The following is a 26,058-nucleotide window of genomic DNA, read 5'->3' as shown; positions in this document are numbered from 1 at the left end:
TCACTTCTATCGGCAACGGTCATGCTTGTGTGTGGACAGCATATCTTTTCGCCTAAACAATGATTTATCTATTGTCATGCCCGGAAATAAATGTTCCTTGGTTTAATGATACATCAGGGATGACCACGACTGAATATATTATAAGTTAACCACTAGATAGGCGTTCCATGCGATGCGGTGAGATCAGCTGATCGTTCATTCCAGGTCGCTTTGTTGACGTTTTGCAATCGGTACTGAAAGTGTTGCCCTTGATGTATGAATATCACACTTTTAAAAATTAAGCAGATTTTGTATACGTTCCTATATCTACGTTGTAGTATCGCCGAGCAGGCTACATCATATGCATGCATTTCAGTTTGTACAGCGGTACGCGAAATGTGAAGATCTTATGCAACGTAAAGTTGCCCGTTGCCTCAATGTTGTGAATATTGACAGCAACACATGTAAGTATTTGTCTGATCTATAACTGACAGCAATGAGAAATGTTTTCAAGAGATGGTAAAATAAAGGAAATGGAAATCATTGAAAATCTGATATTTAAGGGTTAATTGATGCATGTTGTATAAAATGATTTCATGTATGAATGGAGGCTGTTTGTTGCCAAATACTACAATGATTATATTTCAATATGATCAATGAAAGATATATATTATGTTTCCCTTTTTTAAATTTTACAAAATAGAAAGTTGTTTTTTTTCAGACACTGAGGAATCTATATATTAGTTAAAATACATATTCAAGAGTATTTGTACCAACTACAATTTTTATGAAATAAAACAATATATTCATACTAATTTTCAATCTCTATAATGTTGATTGTACTAACATTGCAATGTCTACATCCAGTTTGCATTGACAATAATCATATGATTGTAACACAGATAAAGCTCATTCTTAACTTCATTAGGCCTTGCTTTTTATGTTTCCTTGTTCTAAACTGATGTTTCAAATTCCAACATAAACAAATTATTAATGTTATTCTTTTTTCTCTTCACACCAACAGATATCTGCATTGCACAATGACACTTATTATTTTATTTAATATCTTGGCATACTTGTGCATGTGTACTAGTATTTGATTACAGGTGCATGACTTTTTAGCAGTCATCTGTTTCTGAACTGAATATTATGCCAATAAAGATAATAACATTAAAAAAGGACTCTGGTATTCTTTCATGTTTGGAGAATAAATCAATGTCATTGTGAAAACATTTTTAATTTCTTACATAAGTTACTTTAAACTTCATAAGATCAAAATAGATCCAAATTAAAACGAGGAGATTAAATTATGCAGTCTAATTCATTTCAGTCAGTCTGTCTAAAATCCAGTCCTATTTTTCAGGCAATAATAAATGAATGAAAATTAATTAACACCTATGATGATGACTCAGAGCACTTAATGGTGGGACACATGTTATAAGGGGCAGAATAATATGGGTAAATCTCTTATTTCAAAGTATGATGACTAATATGTATATTGCAACTGTCAGAGTAACTGAGTGCTTAATAGATGCATGGTAGACTTTTATTTCGAATATTTCTAAAAAAATAATATAAATTTAAATATTCAGATGCAACTTTAATTTTGATATAAAAAGTAACATTTAAAATCAGTTGTTTTATTTTTTTGAACGTTATTTCTTCTTAAAATATTTGTAAAGGCACGGATGTATACTTACTTTATAGATCATTGGTAAAGGCCTGTCAAAGATGCCTGTGTGCTGCAAATGTAGGCGTATCACTAATTTTATTATATTGAAGTCCATGGTGGTACTTGTTGAGATTTGAATGCTTCGAATTGTGGTGGGAAATAACACAAAGGCTGATAAATAAAATGAGTCTGCATTATTTCATCGATACAATATGTTAGCCCAGACTGACAGAATGCCTCGCTGTTTTCTGACGTAGAAAATACCGTGTCAATATACTGTTTTTCATGACGTTTTTCCCGCTATCTTCCATAGTGACAATTCGTCTTGTAGTTGAAGACTCAACAAATGTTGATATTATAAACTAATAATCACTCCAAAATATCTTCTAGTTAAAAAGAGTCAGTTATAAACGACCGTTTTTGAACGAAGGTGCAACAGGGTAAGTCTTCTGCTTGGCTCCGTCTCTACATGTCACTAGTTGTCGCAGCGCGCATTGATCCGGGAACCAGACCGGAAGCGACAGGGTGGACCGTCGCTTATATCATTTCAAAAGGAGAGTTATTGCCCTTTGGAACAAAAAGATCGCCCATTGAACAACCTTTCATCAACCTGCCCTGGTGGCTCATTAGGAAAACGGTGGGTTTCAAAATTCAACATGATGTTGCAGGTTCGATTCACGTCATGTTCATGTGAAAAACATTTGGGGCTTTTAACCAATCTAAAATCAACAATATATTCACATCAAAAGGCCATTTAATAAAACTTCAATCGTATAACTCTGAGCAGCTCAATTGGCAATAGTTGCAGTATGATTAAAATAAACTGAAACTCTGTTCAACAACAGTCATGTACCAAATCAATTAAATTAAAAGGTAAAACTATTAATGCTTCCAAAAATGGTGCTGAAAAGATTCAGCTGTTTCAGCAAAAACACTTTCCATCTCATAATTAATATAATCGGAAGACATAAGTTAGGTACCACGACACCTATGCCAAATGCTGATACATTTTGAAATGAAAATGAGACAATTAATAGTCATTAGAGAGTTTCTCAGTGCTGCTGTAGTGGTTATGTTTGAAATTGAAATTGGATCGGAATTCTGTGAGCAAAATCATAGACATAACAACTAGAATCAATTATACAAAGTTTCAACTAAATATCATCTCAATCCATTTCTTGTCAAAGCTAATTTAAATCCACCAACACAGGTATGTTGTTGACAAACAATAACAAGAGCAAGGCTCATCAATGCCTCAGGGATGCATATGATGTGGCAACAGCAAACCTCCCACACGCATCTTCAACCAACATCTAATTATTTAAGCTGTGACCTGATATTGTTCCATTTGGTGAGGCACAATAGTCAATGAATGTTTGTATTTGATGTGTCAATAAACTGAATTTGGCTGAAATCTTTCAAATTCAACAACTATTGAAGAACATGTGTTTTAATAACTAAAATGAACCATAATGACATAATTGACAGAACAGGACACGGATATACCAGATCATTTCGTACGTGTTTTTACTCATATCAAGTTATTCCCACCTTAAAATACAGTTTCTGAAGAGAGACATGTGTATTTGATGTAACACTAAAACATTATGGAATAGAACTTGCAAGATTAAGACAAGAGCTTGCGATTTAACAAGAAAATAAATATATCATTCTTTACTAATATTAATATGTCCGTTGTATGTTAATGTATAAAAACAGTTCATTGATTAATATGATATTCATTACCCTAGTTTACTGATATTTGTTTCATTAATGCCAAGTAACACGGATGAAAAACAGGGCTTCTCTTGCTATGGTTACAGTTGTGAAGCGTCGAGGGAATGTGTTCCTGTAACCTTTACCAATAATGTTCTTCCACGTTGTATCTATTTGGGGAATCGAACCGAGGTATCTGTCGTGACGAGCGAGTTCGTATTGTTGTACAATAGGTTTCGGAATATTCTAGAAAGATCATATATTGTACAAATTTGGAGAATCGAAACCTGGTCATCCAAGTGACACGCGAACACTTTAACCACTATGCTACCCAACCTGTAACCGTTCAGGGTGTCGATGGCCAAGGACAAGTAGGCAGGATCGAGCTAAAACGGCGAAAAAGTTTGCTGCAAACTTTTATTACGCTATTGAGTATTGGGAGTTACGGGAGAGACGATTAGAAATCATCTACATGTAGCTCACCTTCTTTTTCGACGGCCACATGTGTTGCCTCTTACAAACAGTCATATTGCAAACAGACGTCAAATGTGTACACAACATCGAAACTGGGGTAATCGGAGCTGGCCTCTGGTAAATCAAGCTTAAACGACGGATCAAATTGCTGTTGACTTTCATCAAGGTCAGTAAGGAATCGTCCACATGCAGTTCATCTCCATGCTCGACGGCCATGCGTTGTGCCACCCGTTACAAATCGTCATAATGTCAAGTGAACAGACGCCAATGGTGTACACAACGTCTAAACGGTCGCTGGTCATGTGTCCTGTTTTCAGATGAGTTTCGATTCGCCTTGCACTTCCGTGTTTGGTGACATCAACGTCAAGCCAATGTCAACCTGAGACCTCATGACAGATTTGGCAGTGGATCGGTAATGGATGTGGTCCTTCCCTCCATTTAACACGTATGGGGCATGATCGAAAGACGTGTGCGTCAACGTCATCGGACGCCGACTACTTCCGCCGAACTTTGCAAGGCGCTGCAATATTAATTGGACAGACAGCCTCAAATTGCCATTGAGAGACTCATACGTAGTATGATGCGTGGATGAATGAGTGGATGAATGTTTGACGTATAGTGGTGGTATTTTGCACTACTGATACTGTCACTACTGGTTGCTATGTGTTCCTAATTTGTTAATTATCATCATACAACTATCAGTAGAAACCAATAGCTCTTACAATTTTTTTTTTATATTTCAAGGTATTTCCAAGTATTCCCTACTTTTTTTAGTATACTATTTTTCATAATCTGGCTTTAGCAATAGTCAACACAGAACTCTTTTAACTGAGTGAGTAGGAGAGTGTTGGGTTTAAGCCGCTTTCAACATCATTTCAGTTATTTTACGGGCGTGTCAGCTTGATGTGGGAGGAAGGTGATGCAGGTCTCAGACGTTTACCACTTTGGTGAAACCCAGTCTTAAAGACATGTCGTATTGGGCAAGTGTTACAAGTACGTCACATCGGATTTTGCGTATGGCGAAATAAAGTAGCTTACACGTGTTTCAAGGATCATTCATACAAAGTGTCTCTCTACCTAGGCATTCCACTGAAAGACAGTCCACATCCCATCTATGACGTAGATGTAGTGGGGCAGCTGACCCCACCCTGCATTGTGTTATCCAACCACGCCATGCCGTCACCTATCCCAAGTCAAATACCAGGACCCTCTCGGCTGAAGGGACACGGATGCTGCCAGTTTTTGTTTTCAAGAGAAAACGAATGCGTGAGGAGCTAATGGAGGGGTCGTCACCTGGAGCGGCCGGAACAGTCTCTGATTCCGAAGTCTTTCATAATGACCTGGATCACCACTTTCTGAAACACGCTGTCGCTGCGTCTACCGACCGTCCCATTCTCATTCTTTACGATGAACATAGGCCTCATGAATCTCTACCATTTATTAACTGCGCGTATCAACATAATATTATTCTGTTTGTCTTGCTAGCACATACATCCCACTTGTAACCTATGGATGTTGGATATTTCGGTCCGCTTTGCAGGGTTTACAACAACCATAGACACAAGTTCATGCGGCCATGCTACCGGATCTATAAGCAGTCATTCAATGTGTCATTTGGCCTGTCAAGCCTATTCAGTGTAACCGACTCCAGCGAATCTACACGCCTCTCTCATGACACGCTGGCTGCTATGACCAGAATTAACTTTGCCCTTTCAATTGTTTTTCAAGATGACAAATGTCAGTTATATAAGACCACAGTGTGGCATTTTTTAGCAGAAAACCAAATGTTCTAATGGAGAAACCACAAAGAAACATAGAAAAGAAAAACCCACAAAGAAAAGAAAAGTCTTCAGAGCAATGGTTGGGGACAAGGAGATGTTGATTCTTGAGAAACCAGGTAAACCATCCTCCATCCTCCAAATGGAAAGGTTGGAAAGAGGCAGAATAAACGTGAGCACATCGAGGTTACTCTTGCGTCGTCCCGACATCGAATCGTCTGATTCAAATGACGAAGTCGACTCAGACGAACTTTGCTGCCAGTGCCACAAATTTCATCCCGAGGAACTCCGAGTTATTGCGTCCATGGTGTTTGTGCGGTGGCCCCAGTCAATTCTTGTGATCATTGGGTACATTTAAAAGTGTGTACCCCTGCGAGGGTAGTACGTGTGAACTTTTGATTATTTAAAAGTGTTTGGATTTGAGCCCTTTTTTCATTCACCAGAATGACCATTATTACATTTTCAATACCACACATATTTTTGTAAAATTACTCATTTTACGGATCACTTGCAACGATGACCAATTTTGTACCCCCCGAAGAACACCATATTTGCTCAAAGGAGGTCACTGTTGGTCAGCCAATAATCTGACCGAAATCCGATGACTTCACTTTCAAGAAGTTTGTTTTGGTAGCTGAAGCGATCAGCCAGTCGCTTCGTTGTTACAAAAGAAAAAAACCGATCACGATTTGTGCAAAATATAAATAAATGTCGAGGACCGCCTCAATGGTCAGTATACTGTGTCAGTGTGGATAAGTACAAACATCCATCCTCACACGCGCACGCGCACGCGAACACACACACATGTACGCAAGTGTAATAATCTTCTTGGACGCGGCGTTTAACCCCATTTCACCTCGCCTCACATCAATGAGAGTAAAGTTGACAGGTGACGCAACACCGAGTTCCATCTTTATCATTTATTGGGCGCGGAAATTGCAATGTTTCTCATTTGAGGGAAAGCCGATTACTCAAGGATAATTGCGTTTAACTGCGCCAGAACCAGCAGTGACATTTTAAAGCCGTGACATTTCGATGTGTGACTCATTGTTGATTTTTACCAAGAAAGAGCAGCTCAAGGTATGTATATGGTACTGTTCCTTCAACAGTGTGATAAACGGCAATACTTGATGGGTTTCATTTTTGTTCAGCTATTTCGACTGTTACTACATGTGAATATTACATCCAATGTGTTTTGAGTTACGCTTCTGTAGGACTGTACATTCAATTGTTCAGACAGCATGTTGCTGGTTTGTTTCCTGTACCCTAAGGCATTCTATGTGTTGACTTCAACCACAAAGGCGCGGCAATCTTAGTCTATTTGGTCTCGATGTGAATACATTTTGGGACGATATGTCCTTTTCTGTGTTGTGTAAAAGCAGGAACGTCACATTTAGATACCCTAGTTTTATACACTTAATACAATCAGGGAAGGCAGTGTTGAGGTTCTCACGACCTAATGTCATGTTAATTCCGGTCGACGTTTATTTTAACTAGACAGGAGCTCACCGACACTGTAGCAACAGATGGAATTTGATAAATACCAATAATCTTTGTTTGGTTTATGTAGTGGTGACGAAATATCAGGGAAATAATAATAAACGTTGTATAATTCCATATATGGAATCATAATGTCATTTTTGCCTGATATGTACAATATATTGTGAACTAAGAACACACATGCTCCCAAAATATTTAAGTATGCATTCTGTGTGTCATAAATATAACAGCCTCTTTGCATCACAGGATGTGGGTTCAGTTGTGGCAGATGTGTGTTAAATCACCAGGACATTGTTGTACTGAGATCAACTATGTTTAGCGGGAGTACCCCACAGTGAGAGAATATGACAGGTGTTCAGACATGTGACTTTCATGTTTCAGTGACGTTGTTTATCAGTACAAAGCTATAAATACAAAATGTCTCTATGCTGGTTAAATCTCTTATTCACTGTTATAATGTAATAGCTTAGGACAGTACCTGGAGCAAAAAAGCAAACTAGCTGCATTAATTTTAAAAAATTATATGTAACATTATATCCTAAAGTTTAGTTTGCATTGTTGGGGACACACAAATGAAGAGAAACGAAATAAACATTGAACTATTTAAAACAAAATACTTTTAATTCGGAGACTGTTTGCAGTCTACACCAATCTCTATCTCCGTGGTACATTTACCGACGTGCACCTGTCACATTCCTACAACACTCCAACACTGCAACGGTGAGTTGTTGCATTTTTTATAGAGAACCATGGTTAAAACGCGCTCAGACTTTTAACAATATCTTCATGTCTCCACTGCTCAAAATAACACTGCAACAATGAAGCTATTACTTTGTAGAGATCAATTAAGAAAACATATGGATAACTTTACCACTGTAGATATATCAATATCAACAGTATCATGTATACCACAATGATTGTGTCCACCTAATACCTCTTGTTCCTTGAAACAATAAGAAATGTTTCAGGAAGTCATTGTTGTAAAACAAAATAATACTAGTTTTGTTTTCATAATATGTTTGTTTTCTCCTTTTATATTACGTAAATATTTAAACCGAAATGTGCAATATTCTCATTCAGGATTCGACTGATTTTGATAGAACCACAAGCAAAAGCCAGTTTGTTTTATCTTCTGAGTTAAACGTGCGCTTTATCACCGTTCAGGTTACTTACATCAACATGTAGGGGGCACGGGTGGCCCAGTGGTCTAAAGCGCCGCGATTCGCTGTGCAGAGTTGCGTCCCTTGGGCACGCCAGAAACCTATGATTTAGGGTTCGAATCCCGGTTCGCCCCGATTATGTTTCTAGGTTTGTCAGCACCATACCCGTGCTCGTGGGTTTCACCGAAGTGGTAAACGTATGAGACCTGCATCACTTCGGGATTTCCTCCCACATTAAGCTGACACACCGTGATATAACTGGAATAATGTTAAAAGCGGCGTTAAACCCAACTCACTCACTCACTCACTACTACAAACTTTCGTTGCGCCGTGTTGATCCTCTGGATCGATCATAATGGCTACATAATGATGTAAGAAAAATCTATTTCTGTTTTTCACGAGTATCCTTCAACTTTAAAACTATTCCGTTTTTATTAAACTTTAGTTGCTTCATTTTTCGGGTGTAATCTCCGGTCCAAGTTTTCGACGATACCCAAGGACATTGTTTACTCTTCCCGCGTGAACAAGATAACGTCACCATACCCTGGTGAGTGTTCTCAAGTTCACAGTAGTTAGTTATGTTGATAACATAGCTATGTTCTTCGTCCCTGTTCAGAGCTATTTGAGATGTTGAACGTTAGTTGAGCGTTACAGTTAGGACAGATGTGAACAAAGTGAGAAATTTCCTGTCGAGCGTACAAACGTTTACGGATGGTTATAATTAATGTTGTTGATTATGACACGCATTGTAAAAATAGATCTATTGACACTGTGTGATTACTAGTGTAAACATAGCATACGACTACAAGTTGTCTAGCCACATGATTGACAACTTACTTCCGTGTTGCCAGAACATGGTACACGGTATTGTATAGCCAGTGATTGACCTAGATAGCAAAGAGATGTCAGGAGATAAATGTTCATTCATCTGGCATTTTGCGACCGAATGTTAATGTGGATTATCTTGGATTATCTTGCGAGCACAGTCATGCCAGTTTATTTCTAGTTTTGCTCATATCACATCGTATTTCATGGGAATTATAGGCCTAAATTGCCATGTTGTGTGGAGCGGTTAGAGGTCAAGGGTAAAGTTTCGTCAAAGTTATGTCGTTATGTTGTTTTTCAATGTTGTGCGAGCCAAATTAGCCTGTATGTAACAGCATTTGCCAATTTTCACGCTTGGATGTAGGGAAATACCTTGTTTGTATCGGTACAGTTATTTAAGGAAATAACTGTGGAATGAATGAATTTTAACAATGGTTATGCTCTGTATCAATATTGTGTTAGTCAAGTTAACCCGCAGTTAACACATATTGTGAGTTATGTATGGAAACACACTGTTGTGTCAAAGTTGTTCAGGGAAATAACTGTAGAATATGATATAGATACAGGTATTATCATCCGTTAAAGTCCGCTTCAAAATTGTCATGTATCATGTTTGCTGTGTGGGTGGTGTTGCAACAAGTATTTAGGTCAATAACAGTTGCATGAACGGATGGTATAATATAAGTGGTGCAGGAGCACGAGGGGTACATGGAGCTTTATGCGTCCCGCGTTAGGTTTTATACCACGAGCCGGAGGTTTTATACCACGATCCAGAGAATGAACACGGGGCACAAGAAATTTTATAGCATGCCTCCTGGGTCCTGCATCGTCGGCAGCGACGTCAATGGTGTCAAGGTCACAGAGTATGGCCACGACCGCGAGCCGCAACTGCGGAGAAAAACTTTGATTTAGTGACAAGTCACGTTTTATGCGGGTTGAAGACGTCGTGTTTACAGGCATCGCGGGTGGAGGACGTCGTGTTTACAGGCATAGCGGATGGGGGACGTCGTGTTTACAGGCATCGCGGATGGAGGACGTCGTGTTTACAGGCATCGCAGGTGGAGGACGTCGTGTTTACAGGCATCGCGGATGCAGGACGTCGTGTTAACAGGCATCGCGGATGCAGGACGTCGTGTTAACAGGCACCGCGGATGCAGGACGTCGTGTTTACAGGCATCGCGGATGGAGGACGTCGTGTTTACAGGCATCGCGGGTGGGGGACGTCGTGTTTACAGGCATCGCGGGTGGAGGACGTCGTGTTTACAGGCATCGCGGATGCAGGACGTCGTGTTTACAGGCATCGCGGATGCAGGACGTCGTGTTTACAGTCATCGCGGGTGGGGGACGTCGTGTTTACAGGCATCGCAGATGCAGGACGTCGTGTTAACAGGCATCGCGGATGCAGGACTTCGTGTTTACAGTCATCGCGGGTGGGGGACGTCGTGTTTACAGGCATCGCGGATGGAGGACGTCGTGTTAACAGGCATCGCGGGTGGGGGACGTCGTGTTTACAGGCATCGCGGGTGGGGGACGTCGTGTTAACAGGCATCGCGGATGCAGGACGTCGTGTTTACAGTCATCGCGGGTGGGGGACGTCGTGTTAACAGGCATCGCGGATGGAGGACGTCGTGTTAACAGGCATCGCAGGTGCAGGACGTCGTGTTAACAGGCATCGCGGGGAACGTTATGCAACGTTGTTCTACCGTAACGACAATTGATATTTAATTCCTAACACACACCTTTGTTGTCAATTTAAGTTGACTAATTCAGTATTTTAAGGAATATAATATGTGAATCTGTGTCTGATGTTGTTATTTTAGACCCGTGAATATCTGGTTTAGAAATGGTCTTCAGCAATCAATGATTGTCGTAAGCAGTGATAATCGGGAGCGGGTGGTCTGTAAATAATCAAGTCTGGACCAGTCAATCCAGTGATTGACATCATGAACATCGATCCACGCATTTGGGATACGATGACATGTATCAACAAAGCCAGCGGGCCTGACCACCCGATACCCTTAGTCGCCCCTTACAACAAGATTAAACAGGGCATACTAGCACCTGTATAAATCACTGGCCAACCAAACACTATAATCACAAATAACCTTATCCTGATAGTTTCATAAATAATGACGCCACAGCACAATATTCGGTCGTATTGTCGAATGACCCGTCGACCCATTATAATGTAGATTTTACACTTCTGCGTGTTGGACTAACTAATGTCAACACTGACCGGTAAGCGAGACCGCCCAAAACGCAATGTAGATATCCCTTGAAAGTGTTCTGTCACAAATATCTTGCAATAAGCATATCGTCATGGCATGCTGTATCATATGCCCGAAGAAGCACACCACCCGACATGGGGTCATGTGACACTGAATTATGACGTCACCACAAATTGTGCAATGAAGTTTTTGTGCAACAGAATAAGCGGAGCGGAGAGGCTGGGTGGTTTTGATAAAGCGTAGCCACGAGTGAAAATATCTCCTTTCCTCCGTCACGAGATGAGAGAAACAGGACATCTCACGTGACACTTTCTGTCGCTTACTTTGCATGGAAGACGGAGTACACAAAGGTCTCCTTGCAGGTAACGGAAAGGGGCGAGTGATGACGAATGCACTCTTCCCGTCAACACGGTGACATCAGCATTACCTGGTGAGTGTTCGAAAGTTCACAGAAGGTTAGTTATGTTGATAACACAGCTATGTTCATGGTCCCTGTCCCGAGCTATTTGAGATGTTGAACGTTACAGTTACGATATACACTACACGTTATTGTATAGCGAGTGACTGTGACCTAGATAGATATGCATTGTAAAGAGATAAATGTTCATTATGTCGGGGCTAATTATGTAGCTGGCTTCCATTTGCCTATTGCTATTTCTATTCTTTTACCTTTTATCAGTGCTAATTACCCCCGGCCCTCCCCTTTGCCCATTGTCAATCATTAATAATTTAATTCCTGGCTTCAAGTTGTCCATAACTATCAGCGCTAATGACTGTAAAGTGTTGGCTTCCATTGTCTATTGCTAATCACCCATCAGCGCCAATTACCTGTTGGCTTCCCTTGTTAAGTTTCCACCTTTTATCTTATTACTTTTGTTGTTCTTACACGTACATATATATGCTATCTGCCTAAACGCATTCATTCACCCGATGAAGGAGTAAGTATATACTCCGAAACGTTGTGTTCCTCATAATAAAGAAGTTGACATCCATAAATTCTGTTCCTTATGTGTATTGCTTCTAAATGTCTTACAAAGACTTGATTATCTACGTACATGTACGTTTGGGAAAATGCTTTGAATAAAATATATCATATCAGAGAGGAGATGCACTTTTCCTGTGCATTGCGTATCACGTAAACTTCAGTTGGTGTCCATTTTCACCATCAGTGGTGGCAGGCTTGTATTACCTGTGAGTATCGTTGGTTGAGACGCTGGGATTGTTTTAACATACAGACTGTCGTAGATATTTCAACAGTCCTTGTTCGTCTTTATTCAATGTTTGTTGTTTCATCTTTCGGGTGTAATCTCAGTTTTGACGATCCCCGAGGATATTGTTCACTCTTCCCGAGTCAACACGGTGACATCAGCACAACCTGGTGAGTGTTCTTAAGTTCATAGTAGTTAGTTATGTTGATAACACATGTTCTTGGTCCCTGTCCCGAGCTATTTGAGATGTCGAACGTTAGTTGAGCGTTACAGTTACGATATACATTACACGTAATTATACAGCGAGTGACTGTGACCTAGATAGATATGTGATGTTAACAGATAAATGTTCATTAATCTGGCATTGTGTTACCGAATGTTTATGTGCATTATCATGTCAGTTTATCTTTAGTTTTGATCACATCACATCGTACTTCACGGGGATTATAGGTCAAATTTTCCACGTAGTGTGTTGCGGTCATAGGTCAAGGGTAAGGTGTCATGGTGGTTGTGGTGTTATTTGTTTCAGTGTTGTGAAAGCCAGATCAACCTGAATATAACAGTATTTACCAAATATCATGCGGAAATGTGGTGTAGGGAAATACCTTGTTTGTATAGTTGCAGCTATTATCGGAAGAAACTTTGGAATGTATGAATATAACCATCGGTCACCGGTAACCATAAAGTTAACCCGCAGTGACACATATTTTCAGTCATGCATGGAAACACACTGCTGTTTCAAAGTTATTCAGGGTAGAAAAGAAGATTTTTTGCTTGATCTGCGATTTTACTTCAGAAATTGTGATACAAGGCAGGCGGCGCTGTATGGAGTGTCTGGCCTTGTGTAAAGGTGCATTTCAGACACTCGTGGAATTAATTGATCCAGACATATTAAGGGAACGACACGAGGGGATGTGGTGATGAATGGGCCCAGGGCATTTATCCTAATAGAATGAAGTTATGATACACCGGATCATCCCTCCCCTTTGCCCATTGTTAATCATTAATAATTTAATTACTGGCTTCAAGTTGTCCATATCTATCAGCACTAATTACTGTAAAGTGTTGGCTTCCATTGTCTATTGCTAATCACCCATCAGCGCCAATTACCTGTTGGCTTCCCTTGTTAAGTTTCCACCTTATTACTTTTGTTGTTCTTACATGTACATATATATGCTATCTGCCTAAAAGCATTCATTCACCTGATGAAGGAGTAAGTATATACTCCGAAACGTTGTGTTCCTCATAATAAAGAAGTTGACATCCATAAATTCTTTTCCTTATGTGTATCGCTTCTAAATGCCCTTCGGGGCGGTCGGGTAGCCTAGTGGTTTAAGCGTTCGCTCGTCACGCCAAAGACCCGGGTTCGATTCCCGACATGGGTACAATGTGTGAAGCCCATTTCTGGTGTCCCCCGCCGTGATATTGCTGGAATATTGCTAAAAGCGGCGTAAAACCATACTCACTCACTCACTCACTAAATGCCTTTCAAAGACTTGATTATCTACGTACGTTGTGGAAAATATTTTGAATTAAATATCATATCAGAGAGGAGATGCGCTTTTCCTGTGCATAACTTCAACTTGTTTCAATTTTCACGATCAGTGGTGGGAGGTTTGTATAACCTGTGAGTATCGTTGGTTGAGACACAGAGTTACTTTTAACATACAAACTATCGTAGATATATCAACAGTCGAGTAACGTGAAAACATAAGGCATCCCCCAATTGAATTGAAATTACCATCACGGTGTATAATTTCATGATTGCTAGATGGTATGTAAGAAAAAATGAATAACCTGGGATGCTTATATTTCAAAATTGCTAGGTTTGGGCTAAACACAAGCTAAAATATATCAATGTGTAAATACTTTGGCATCAGTGTTTCCTGAACGATTAAAGATCAATCACATTTCATAACGACTAGAACCTGTGAATATAAGTTGATTCTTTTTATTTTTCTCTCTTAATTCAACGCCCACAGTAGTTGTTATGTAACGTATGTGTATACTCGATAAATATGTTCTTGAAATTTACCTTTCACAGTAAACATGGACGCAAAGAAGAGAGTCGCCATTGTTGGGGCAGGCATTTCCGGTTTGGCAGCCATCAAGTCATGTTTGGAAGAAGGATTGGAGCCTGTGTGTTTCGAACAATATGACAACCTTGGTAAGTTGGTGCAAGTATGTGAATACGGATGTGGGAATGTGGATTCAAGTTTGTTTTAACCCCCTGGATGACACAGGGACCTATATGTCTTCAACCCTCACTTTGAAGCCGAAAACATTCAAAATATACTGGCGGAAAAAGGTAACTGTGCTTCATGTGAAGTGTTGTGAATGTTATGTTATTCGTCTGATCAATGTTTTATGATAACAAATACCTGGTAGTAGGAGACAGAACGCCCTGAAAGAGGGGATGGTGTAACAACTCAATCAACAATGTCAACAATTGCAAGTGAGATTGTTCTATGGATGACACCGTTATTGTGAAAGTTAGCATCTACACCGAAACGTAACAATCATTGTAACAAAGAAGTTGTATATCCAGAGAACTATCGCCCTTGTTCAACATACCAACTTGTAATATAAATGCCACTTAAAGAAGTTAACAATATCAAAATCGGGCGAGATCACCATTAGCGTTAACACATACGAAGCAGCGGCGGTGGATATAAGACACCAGAATGTGACCAGATTGTTGAGCGTTGGATGATCATGACCGTATGCCTCTAGTCCATGAATTGTAATGCCACCCCAAGCCATTGCACATCCACCCTCACACTGACGAACTAAAACGTTTTCCTGGACGCCTGTAGACCCTTGCACGACCATCAGAGCTGTTCAGGTGAACCTGGAATCTTTGTGAATAACTGGGCGTGTAGCTGGACTGTGGGGCCGGATGTTATGCTCCCTCAACCGGTTGTGTACGGTTCTGTCACTAACCGGTCTGAAAACAGGAATCATTCGAGCTGTTAATGTGGCAGTTTGGTATCAATTCCGTAGATGCACCAACCGAATATGGTTGTCTTGTTGACGTGATATCTCATGTGGATGAACGGCCCGTGGCAAGTCACGAATGTTCCCTGCTGTAGACGTTGTATTTTAGCAAATCGTAGCATTGTGTATTCGTGATTTATGGTTTTAAAAGCATCTCCTTTCCTCCGTCACGAGATGAGAGAAAGATTATATCTCACGAGACACTTTCTGTGGTCTACCTATCACACAAGGACTTTTCACAACCCCTTGCAATTGCGACTTAAACAGTAGTTCCATGTTTGCAAATTCTTAAAAATAATTAATCAAAGTAACAACAATATTTGGGGCAATTATTTTTATTTGCAAATAAATAGCCAGGATAAACAGGTAGCCGCTACATCCACATGTGCCCAGGGGCTGGTTGGATATTTTCAACCATTCAGAATAGAAGTAGGCGATATTATTCAGTATAAAAAGGATAAGATAAGATAGATGAGAAAGTGGATAGGAAAGGGGTACATAGACATAGAAGATGGTGGTATTGTTCTGTTACTAAATACGCAGCAATACCAGACCATTTATGTTTTGCGTTAACGCACCCATGTATGAAGTTTTCAATGTTATAAATTTGTTTCATCATTTTCTGCAGCTGAACCATACTTAAGTTAGTTTCCTTACATATATGTATATTACTATATGTATATTACTATGAAGTGATTACGTAGAAAGCTCTGGCCAGGTTCTCCAAGTAGAAAAGACAGTTCTGTAACTTCGACACTAGGATTTATTTGTGTTTCTTACCAAGTTTGAAACTGATTAATCAAATTTCTAACATTATGACAATCATAGAAGATATGCTCCAACGTCTCAAATTCGTCATTGCAGAAGTAACATTTAAAGTCTGTAGATATTCCTATTTTGTATAAAAATAATTGTGTTGTTATAATGCGATGTAATATTTTATACTGAAAGTTTCTAGTTTGATTGTCAATGCTGCATTGATTGATAAATTTAAAAGTTGAGGTGGGGTGGGGTTTAACGTCGCGTCCAAGATTATTGCACTTATATAGCGACGTGCATGTACGTGTGTGTGTTTGTGTGGCTGCTTGTACTAGTCCGGACTGATGCCGATTTATAGTGCTAGCTCACTGAGATATCATGCCGCAGTTTAACATGAATACCCTACTCAGGCACAGTATACTGACTCCGAGCCGACCAGCCCTTGCTTTAGCCCCTTTATGCCGAGCGCCAGACAGGGTAACAACAAGTACCATCTTTTAACGTCTTTTGGTATGACGCGGCTTGGGATCGAACCCCGGACCTTCCGCTCTCTGGGCGGACGCTCTAGACCACGGAGGCGGTGCATTTGTAGGAAAGTTGTGAATAGATGAAGAGAGATTTGAAAAAAGATTGAGGATAGAAAGACTAAAATATACATGTAAGGGATAGAGAGAGAAAAGAGGAGAGAGATATAAAAGTAAAATAAATACCTGAATAACCACCTATTGAGCAGAAAAGTTTGGGGGGAAACACCCACGAAAAAAAGATTATAATATAAATCATCGTGAATGTCCGCAACTCGCATTATGTATTCACGACCACAATACATAGATACATTTGTAAACCTTCACATTACAAACAAGAAAACATTGATGCAGATCATCAAAGTTCCCCACCATATGTGATGCCTCACAAACGCATAATTATGATGTTACTGAAAGGCACGAAGGAGCATAATAATATTAATCACAAATAAGACAGCGCTGGAAAGAAATATTATTTATTTTGAGTATTGGGCAATACAGTTGATACATTTGCATAGGGTAGGTCTATTTAAAACAGTTAACTTGTTTAACGCCCAAACAGCATTATTCAAGCTATTTGACGGTGGACTGTAAATAATCGAGTGTGGACCAGACAATCCAGTGATTGACATCAAGAGCATCGAACTACGCAATTGGAATATGATGTCATGCATCAACCAAATCAGCGAGCCTGACTACCCAATCCTGTCCGTCGCCTCTTACGGCAAGCATGGCTCCGGGTTGCTGAACCTTGGTCTTTATTAAAAAAAGTAGAATGAAGCATTTGGTTATAATAACGAAAATGGAAATAATAATGACTCCATATGGCAAAAAAGTCATACTAGATGAGGTCTTTTTGGCACAACCACAGATGCATTTACTCACATATGATCACGAAGTTGGAGAAATTTCAGTACCAGAACTAATCAATAACAGAGATTCCTCGTCTCTTGTTTTACGTTTTTTGGTCAGTTTCCTTTTTGTATTTCTTTCCTTCAAAGAATAGTAAATATGATCTTGATGAGTTACTTGTTTTTTTTCTATGTACTGTTTTTTGTCCAGTGTCAGTAACTGTTGTGGAATGTGATTTACTTGTAACAATGACTGGTGTGAGTTCATGTGATGATGATTTATATACTGTTAAGATGATACATAACAATTCATCCATTCTACTGAACAGAAGTAACACTGCTTGTCCATTCGGATCAATCTGGCCCAAACCATTCCGCTGATGAGAGTCAAATGATGCATACGAATCAAAATCCGTTCAAATTACAATGGAGACATCATTAAAAGTTACCAAAAGTGACTGGGATATCAATATTGCTTGTTGAAATGATTGCAGGAAATTTGTTTCCCCTGCTTCAATATTTGGAGCATCTGTGACGGGGCCATAAAACTGATCTGTTTTGTCGACAATATCGCTTGAGGCAGTGGCTGCTGGGAGCTGACCTAAATACCCCTCATAGACCGTAGTGAGCTGTGCATTCATGCAACAGATTATCGAGGTCAGTGGAACACGATACAGACGCAAATCGATTTGAGCCCCGGGACACAAAGTATATGATAGCGACCAGAGCTACGGCTAGCTGTACATTGAATTCCATGAAACGGTTAAAAAATACTATAGCCATGATGCAAATTCGCCGATACACTAGTCACTATTTTGCTTTGACTTTGCAACCAAACGTTTCACACGTGGCTATGTGCGGTGCACTGATTAAGAAAAACACGGGGGACTGGGAATACGAAATATAACTATTCCAAATATTTCCAGTGAACATGAGCATCCAAACAAAATAACTTGAGATGTCGTCATTGTTCACGAATAAGCATATTCAGAACATATTTCATATAATGCTGTTATTTACGATGTCCGGAGTACAGTTCTTCTTTCGTATACACCGTGCAAATAATAAAATTAGTCCTTGAGGAAAAAAGGACATCGGATTATATATGAATGGTTTAAAAATTTCAGCTGATGACAAGAAAAGGTCAGATGCATCAATTAATTGCATAAAGACGATTTTGAAGTAACTCTTATTGCTGGGAAAGAATAGCATCACCATTTCAAGCACATGATTTGTATGTGTCGTTTCGGTAACTGCGTGGCTTGAAATTTCAAATAAACAAACATGTCGACATACATGCTATAAAACTAACCTTTCCCCGTATACTTCCCCGCCCTGTAGAATAACAGTGCCAAAAGTATAATTGTTACATCAGTAGATGGTGACTCAAAGTATCTTATGATATATTACGGCGCTTCAACTGTTACAGTTACTGGTGCTCCTGTGAGAGAAACTGTGCATTGTGATTCTGTTATTTCAGCCTTTTTCGGACCCATGCTTTTTGAATACAGTTCTGTGCAAAGTCAGAAGTTTCGAAAATAGTACACGGGATGCACGGGCTAACCTTTGACCTCCGTTGATTACACTACAGGTGTGTTGAAATTGTTGAGGCAAGAGTCACACAAATATCACATATGTGCAAACAGTTTTAACACAGCACAATAATGATGCCATAAACGTAACGCATACCCGGAAAGAACGTCTTTATGTGTTGTTTAGGAAGTGTTTTTTTCAGGAAAGCGTGTTTCACACCTGCCTTACCATACCTGATCAAGGGAGGCAATCTAAACAAGATATTTGAGGTTAATAAAATTATTTGTCATATATTTAGATATGATTAAATATAAAATCAACTTCAACCAAAATACACATTAAATCTACGAGACCGTTGTTGGAAGTGAAAGAATACACGCTGGTAATGTAAATATATATGTGCTTTGCGAAACGAAGTCTCGATTTAGGAGTTAAATGTCAAAGCGTTATGTTCATTGCAGTGAAATATCAAGTGTTATGTTCATCGCAGTGAAAATATCACTTTTCACAACTTCAGAAAAGTCAGTGTTTCACGCTTATGTTCATTGTTTATAATAAAAGTGTATTTTACACTGGCGATAAACATTATGTTTTAACATTTTCAGATATTTGGATTTTATTGAGTATTTGATGCGCGAAAAAGGTAAACTCATTTGAACCTCTGACTAACGCCAGACACATGCACATCTGACAGATGTATAATAAGTTTCTCCAAAATAAAAAATGTTATAAACATGGGGAAATTGATAGTTTATAACGAATCATTTTCAACAGAAAAACGAATGGCAAGAAGCCATATTAACTCTATTATTGACCATCTGTCATTATTTGGCGATACAGGGAAGACAATTTGCGGGGAGGTATCTCTTGTAAGAAAACAGTTCCATCAAAGTGTTCTGTTCACTACAGAGAAATATCAAGTGTTTTGTTCCCAACTTCACCCTTTCACGCTCAAGTATATATTAAAAGTGAATCATGTTTTAACATTTTCAGATATGAGGATGTTTTTTAGTATTTGATGAGCATTTGAACCTCTGCTGCACACAGAATACTCAATGACACCTGCATATATGACATACTAAGAAGTATATATAATGTGTGTCTCCTAAATAGAAAACGTTTATAAACGCATTGAATTGTTTAGGAGGTGTTTGGCACTACACGGAGGAATACAGGGAAGGTCAGGGCGCAAGAGCCTTTGACAATCTGACAACAAATATCAGCAAGGAGATGTTCAGCTTCAGTGACTTCCCCATCCCTTCCCACTTTCCGCCATTTCTGACGTGCAGTATGGTCCACGACTACCTCCAGAGCTACTGTGAGAATTTTGGACTCGGCAAACACATCCACCTCAACACCAAAGTCATCAATATCAGGAAGTCACCTGACTACAACGTTACAGGAAGATGGGAGGTAGAAACGGAGGAATCCAAGAAGACTCAAAGGGATATCTTTGATTTTGTCATGATCTGCTCAGGTTTCTACAAGAAGACTCGATTCCCTGACGTTGAAGGAATGGATACTTTCAGAGGAAGCATTGAGCACTCCATGAAGTTCAAAGATGCTGTGAGATACAAGGGCATGAACGTACTTGTTGTTGGTGAGGAATGTGTGTTGCAATTGTAGAGCATGATCAATCTAAGGGTCAATTGAAATATCCCCATCTATTGAATCTTAGAAGGGATACTGTCCCACTGTCACCCTTTACAAAAACGAGCAAAAAGTGTTAAAATTAACAAAGCATGATAATGCAGGAATGTGACATGTTGACCAATTGTCGCATTGTCGCACTTTTACACATTTTGCTTGTTTTTCTAAAGGCAACAAAGTGACAATGCGACAATGTCCCTTCTAGGTGATTCAGTGGTGCCCCCAGCACAGCATGCCTATTGCGAGAGCAATCTTATCAGGTTACATTCACTCTCACACATAAACAGAGTTGTTCCAAGCTCTTTTACGCATTACTGTAATTCATTATGATAGAAATGTAGATTGGTTCACATAAATGTGATCACTCAAGACCTTTGAAGGGAAGCACATAATGGTTACAGTTATCGAAACCTTTGAAAATAGTTATTCTGTCTTAATGTATCTTTTAAATTTTCAGGAAACTCAAATTCCTCTGGAGATTTGGCTGCCGAGTCTGCTCGCTTCGCACATCAGGTATGTTGCATTCAAACGTAATGTAGTTAGTTATCCGCATGTGAAAGTAGGGTTCCGTAAGTTGTCAAGGTCAAATATGTTATCATTTCACCACTTTGTAATGCTCAGACTACATGTATAATTCCCGAATATCTAAAAGTATACTTGAGTTGCCATTTGTAATACTGTCCCTGAACCACAGCAATATGCCACCAAAACCAAAGCAGTAAAGATGGAAACCGTGGTCTGACGATGCAACCATGTGTCTACTTCGGACCTGGTCAGAGTTACATGTCCACACACATCTGGACAGTCTGCCAAAAGAAGACACTGCCGTTTATCATAAAGTCAGCAAATGAATGAAATGCAAGGGCTAGGATAAAACGGCTATTCAATGCAAAGAACATACCAAGATGGAGTGCAGCGATCCAAACCTGTGCCTACTTAGCATTTATATATCCACGCACAGCTGTAAAGTCCGTCCTAAGCAGACAATTATGATGATTTTCTGTTGCTGTGTGGTTTCAGAGCCAAGAATACATCAGGTAGCTTTGATCACCGATCATGACAATAGGCATATCGACTTCGCTATCAGGGATACCAACTGGTACATTCTACTTGTGGGATTGTGGGAGAACATGTTCACTGTCTGCAGCAGCCCGTAAAGCAACTAGATATCTGTCAAAAATATATTTGTAATGACACACAGGCTGGAGTATAACTGAATGCCATCCTTTTCTGTTCACAATCAGAGTGATAATGCGGTGGCACAATCATTTGGACATGAGCCGCATCTATTGCCCCAACACAGTTAGGGAGTGAGTGAATATAGTTTTACGCCACTTTTAGCAATATTCCAGCAATATCATGGCGGGGGACACCAGAAATGGGCAATCGAGCCCGGGTCTTTGGCGTGACGAGCGAACGCTTTAACCACTAGGCTACTCGACCGCCCCCAACACAGTTAGGAAAATTCCATTTGTTCTGAAAGTCTTCACAATGACCGGACATTTGATTCCTTTTGAATATTTGGAGGACAAAGACGATCGAATATGGCTCTGGACATTCGATCGTGCTCTCTCCACAGAGAATCATCGAAATTTGCAAAACAATTACACCAATTCCTACTTCTATGTTTTGTCCCTAGGATACGTTTTTTGCAACAATGAGCATCCAACACGAAAAATCTTAGAATGAGTCGACATCTTTTGTCCTGTCTGAAAAGACATCTGTATTTGGTCATTACTTATTTGAAAATGGAACTCAGCTCTCCATATTACAGGATATTTAATCTGTACCTCTTTTTTAATCTTCATGTAGGTGTATTACAGTGTAGGAGAAGGTATGTGGATGGTACCATCGATTGTGAAAAACGGGATGCCATACGATTTAGTTCTTCTCAAGAGGTCCAACATGTGGAATGCTTCAAAGTTTTCAAAGGTGGTGGCAAACATGTGCAACGACCGACTTGATCATGTTCTTGGCGGAATAGGCCCGTCTACTCCCCCTTCAAGGAGCAGAATAATGGTGAACGATAAAGTCCAGTACAATATCATGAATGGAAGGATTAGAGTTGTCAAAACACTCACTCGTCTTGGACCCCATGAAGCTGAATTTGACGATGGCACTATCCTCAAGAACTTGGATGCCATTTTATTTGCAACCGGATATCAGCTCTCAGTTGGCTTCCTTGATCACGAGGAACCGTATAAAGGGGGTAAGAACGATAATATGCTATGTAAATCATATATTTTACTACTTGCGCGTAATTACAGATACAAAGTCTGGAAAGTGCTTTTAATAGAAAACATATGTCGATACAATGTTTCAAACTGTTAATACCTGACGATATTTTGTGCAAATGTTACAAGCTACTACTATGTTACACTCCTATCTGCAGATAATGGCAAGCTGAATCTGTACAAGATGATGTTCCCATTATGGCACCATCACACATTGTCGCTGGTAGGCTGTGTTGACACCAATGGTTCCTTTCCACCATTAACTGAGCTGCAAGGTCGTCTCGCTGCCAGAGTATTTGCGGGCTATCACAGACTGCCTTCTATTGAAGTCATGGCGGATGATGTGGAAAAGACAAATTCATTTGTTCTTCAGAGATTTGGACGCTACAAATATCTGGTTGGTATTATATTGACGTCACATTAGCCAGACAAAAAAGTCCCTGAAACAGTTTTAAAATAATCTTATCGTGAGTAATTAAGATAGTACAAAATATGTTCCCCTCATACAAATTTTCACTGCTCACTACGCACCTTACCATGGCTTTGCCAATTGAAAGATTTGATTTTTTACACCTGGCTGTTTTTCGAACCTGTCCGTACATTGAAATAATTGTACAGTAAAACATATATTCTACCTTCCAGATGCCAACTATTATCTATTGGGATGAACTGGCAGCGGAACTGGGTGTGGCCCCCTCTTGGTGGGACCTGGTCAAGGCCGGACCCCGACTCGCCTACCTGTACTACTATGGGCCTGCCTTCCCCTATTACTACCGGCTGTGGGGGCCTCATCCGTGGCGTGGTGCTAAGGATGCCATCAACCATGCACTAGAACATGGTCACTATGCCAAGCAAGTGAGGCATGTCCAGGGACCGGACCTTGAGGGTTCCAGCTTCATGCTAAGATTCATTATTGTGTCTGTCCTCGCTGTCTTGCTGACTACGATGTACAATGGCTGAACGTATTCCTTTTAATCATCACTGTCAGATGCTAAACATCATGACAAAGTACAACAAGAATTTAAAACATTTATTCCAGATTGTACTGAATATTTGCGCTCCATTTGATGGTAACCTGACAAGATTTGGCTTACAGACAAAACGGCGACCCTTCGTTGAGCTACCTTGATAAATATTAACTCACAGTTCCTTATATCAGGTGATAGCTCGATATGTGTATGAACTTTACATCGGCCAATTACCTGCTTGTGACAGAATGGGGGTTAAGCTGTCTGTTTCAGAATGGAGGCCATTTGTAAGGAGAGTGTGTCCTGCATCCCGTTACTAGCTAGTAAAGAAAGAAATGTTATATGCATGTGTGTATAGCCACCAATCTTAAATGTGGTACAATTATCTGTCAAATAGCTGTAAGATAATTTGTTATTCATGCCATCTATATGTCGAAGCATATATCAGTACCTTATTAGGACAGCATCCTTAAATACTTGGAGGTTATGATGACAACATGTGGGATACTTTGTTGGATAGTTTTAGCATGGAAGGATTTTCTGTAGATTCAACTATAAATAGATTTGGTAAATGCTTCTTAGATATTTGCATATCTTTTCGATATCATAACGTCCAGGTTGTGAATGGGGGATGTGGATCAGACGCATATGTTGGGGATTTCGCTTTTATGGGGGATTTCGCTTGTATGGGGGATTAAGGCACTAGCGTGTATTATAATATATTATGTTCATCTGAGTTATTTGATAAATGATGTAGGTTTGACATTGAGTCGCCACATCTTCCTCTCACAATGGATTGACATACGTTGATGCATCTGGACAGGATAAAAGTGATCCAATTATTAATGAATCGTTCAATGTGTTAACTTGTTTTTTGTTTAATGCCGTACTTAGCAATATGGCAGCGGTCTGTCAATAATCGACTCTGCATCAACCAAGTCTTCCAGCCTGACCACCTGATCACTTGAATCTTTCAGATTTGCATGGACCAGCGATTGAGATGATAACTTGAGATTTGTCATCAGATGAAGAATCTTATTTACTTGAAAAGGCAACAGATGCAGCATTCGTTAACATCAATGCTAGTGTTAAAAATATAACTGAAGCCTTATGTGTGGCTGCATCAGATATGAACAGAAAAGTCTGTTTTAACAAAATGTATCGTCAGTGGTATGATAGTTCCTGTAAGTTATTAAAGAAAGAAAGATGCAAATGTTTGAATCTTTTTAGAGGGAGAAAAGACTTGGTTTCATTGGGAAATTGTCACCTGATCCGGAATCAGTATAATGTAACATGTAGACAAAAGAAAGTTGAAAACTATGACATGAAACAAGAGTTTCATGAGTAAAACATTGCTGTTTCAAAAGTCTTTCAAATTTCAAAAATCCGGAGACAACTCCACGCAGTCAGAAAAGTATTAGTGAGTGAGTTGGGTTTATCGATGCTTTTAACATTATTCCAGTTATATCACGGCGTGTCAGCTTAATGTGGGAGGAAAGCCCGAAGTGATGCAGGTCTCAGACGTTTACCACTTCGGTGAAACCTACGAGCACGGATATGGTGCTGACAAACCTAGAAACATAATCGGGGCGAACCGGGATTCGAACCCACAATCATAGGTTTCTGGCGTGTCGAAGGGACTCAACTCTGCACAGCGAATTGCAGCGCCATAGACGACTGGGCCACCCGTGCTCCCCAGAAAAGTATTAATATCGAATATTTGTCTGATCATTACAAAAACAAGTTATGTACATCCAATGGTGACAAAGATGATGACGTTTCCTTGGATTTGAAGATGATCATTTATTGCATATGCTGATATCCAATTATGACGAGATATACGCGAGATCCGATTACAAGTGATAAAATAAGGGAAAGCATTTCTCATCTCAACGTAATTCAGCTGCATATGACCAAATTATTGTAGAGTCACACCCCCTTAATGCCGAGCGCCAGGCAGGGTAAAATCAAGTACCATCTTTTAACGGCGGGCGATCGAATG

General features: G+C 39.7%; 1 protein-coding gene across 1 annotated transcript; it reads left to right on the top strand.

The window, feature by feature from the left end:
• Window positions 1–7,809: 7,809 nt before the first annotated feature.
• On the top strand, window positions 7,810–24,911 carry LOC124148641 (flavin-containing monooxygenase 5-like). The gene is made up of 8 exons (XM_046519848.2): window positions 7,810–7,839; window positions 8,725–8,826; window positions 14,585–14,707; window positions 20,349–20,804; window positions 21,312–21,367; window positions 22,667–23,063; window positions 23,247–23,485; window positions 23,731–24,911. Exons 3-8 carry the CDS (start codon window positions 14,590–14,592, stop codon window positions 24,046–24,048), a joined length of 1,584 nt encoding a protein of 527 aa, XP_046375804.2. The 5' UTR covers window positions 7,810–7,839; window positions 8,725–8,826; window positions 14,585–14,589; the 3' UTR covers window positions 24,049–24,911.
• Window positions 24,912–26,058: the final 1,147 nt, after the last annotated feature.

This window comes from Haliotis rufescens, unplaced genomic scaffold (genome assembly GCF_023055435.1).
Source record: "Haliotis rufescens isolate VD_foot unplaced genomic scaffold, xgHalRufe1.0.p SCAF_13, whole genome shotgun sequence".
NCBI classification, from domain to species: domain Eukaryota; kingdom Metazoa; phylum Mollusca; class Gastropoda; order Lepetellida; family Haliotidae; genus Haliotis; species Haliotis rufescens.
Note: the sequence above shows the minus strand (reverse complement) of the source record. Positions and strands in the feature narration are given on the sequence as shown.

Excerpts from the sequence above, each read along its gene's own strand:
- LOC124148641 (XM_046519848.2), top strand. The coding sequence starts at position 14,590 with ATGGACGCAAAGAAGAGAGTCGCCATTGTTGGGGCAGGCATTTCCGGT. Across the intron at positions 14,708-20,348 it reads CGAACAATATGACAACCTTG|GAGGTGTTTGGCACTACACG; the intron begins GTAAGTTGGTGC and ends TGAATTGTTTAG. Across the intron at positions 23,064-23,246 it reads CGAGGAACCGTATAAAGGGG|ATAATGGCAAGCTGAATCTG; the intron begins GTAAGAACGATA and ends TCCTATCTGCAG.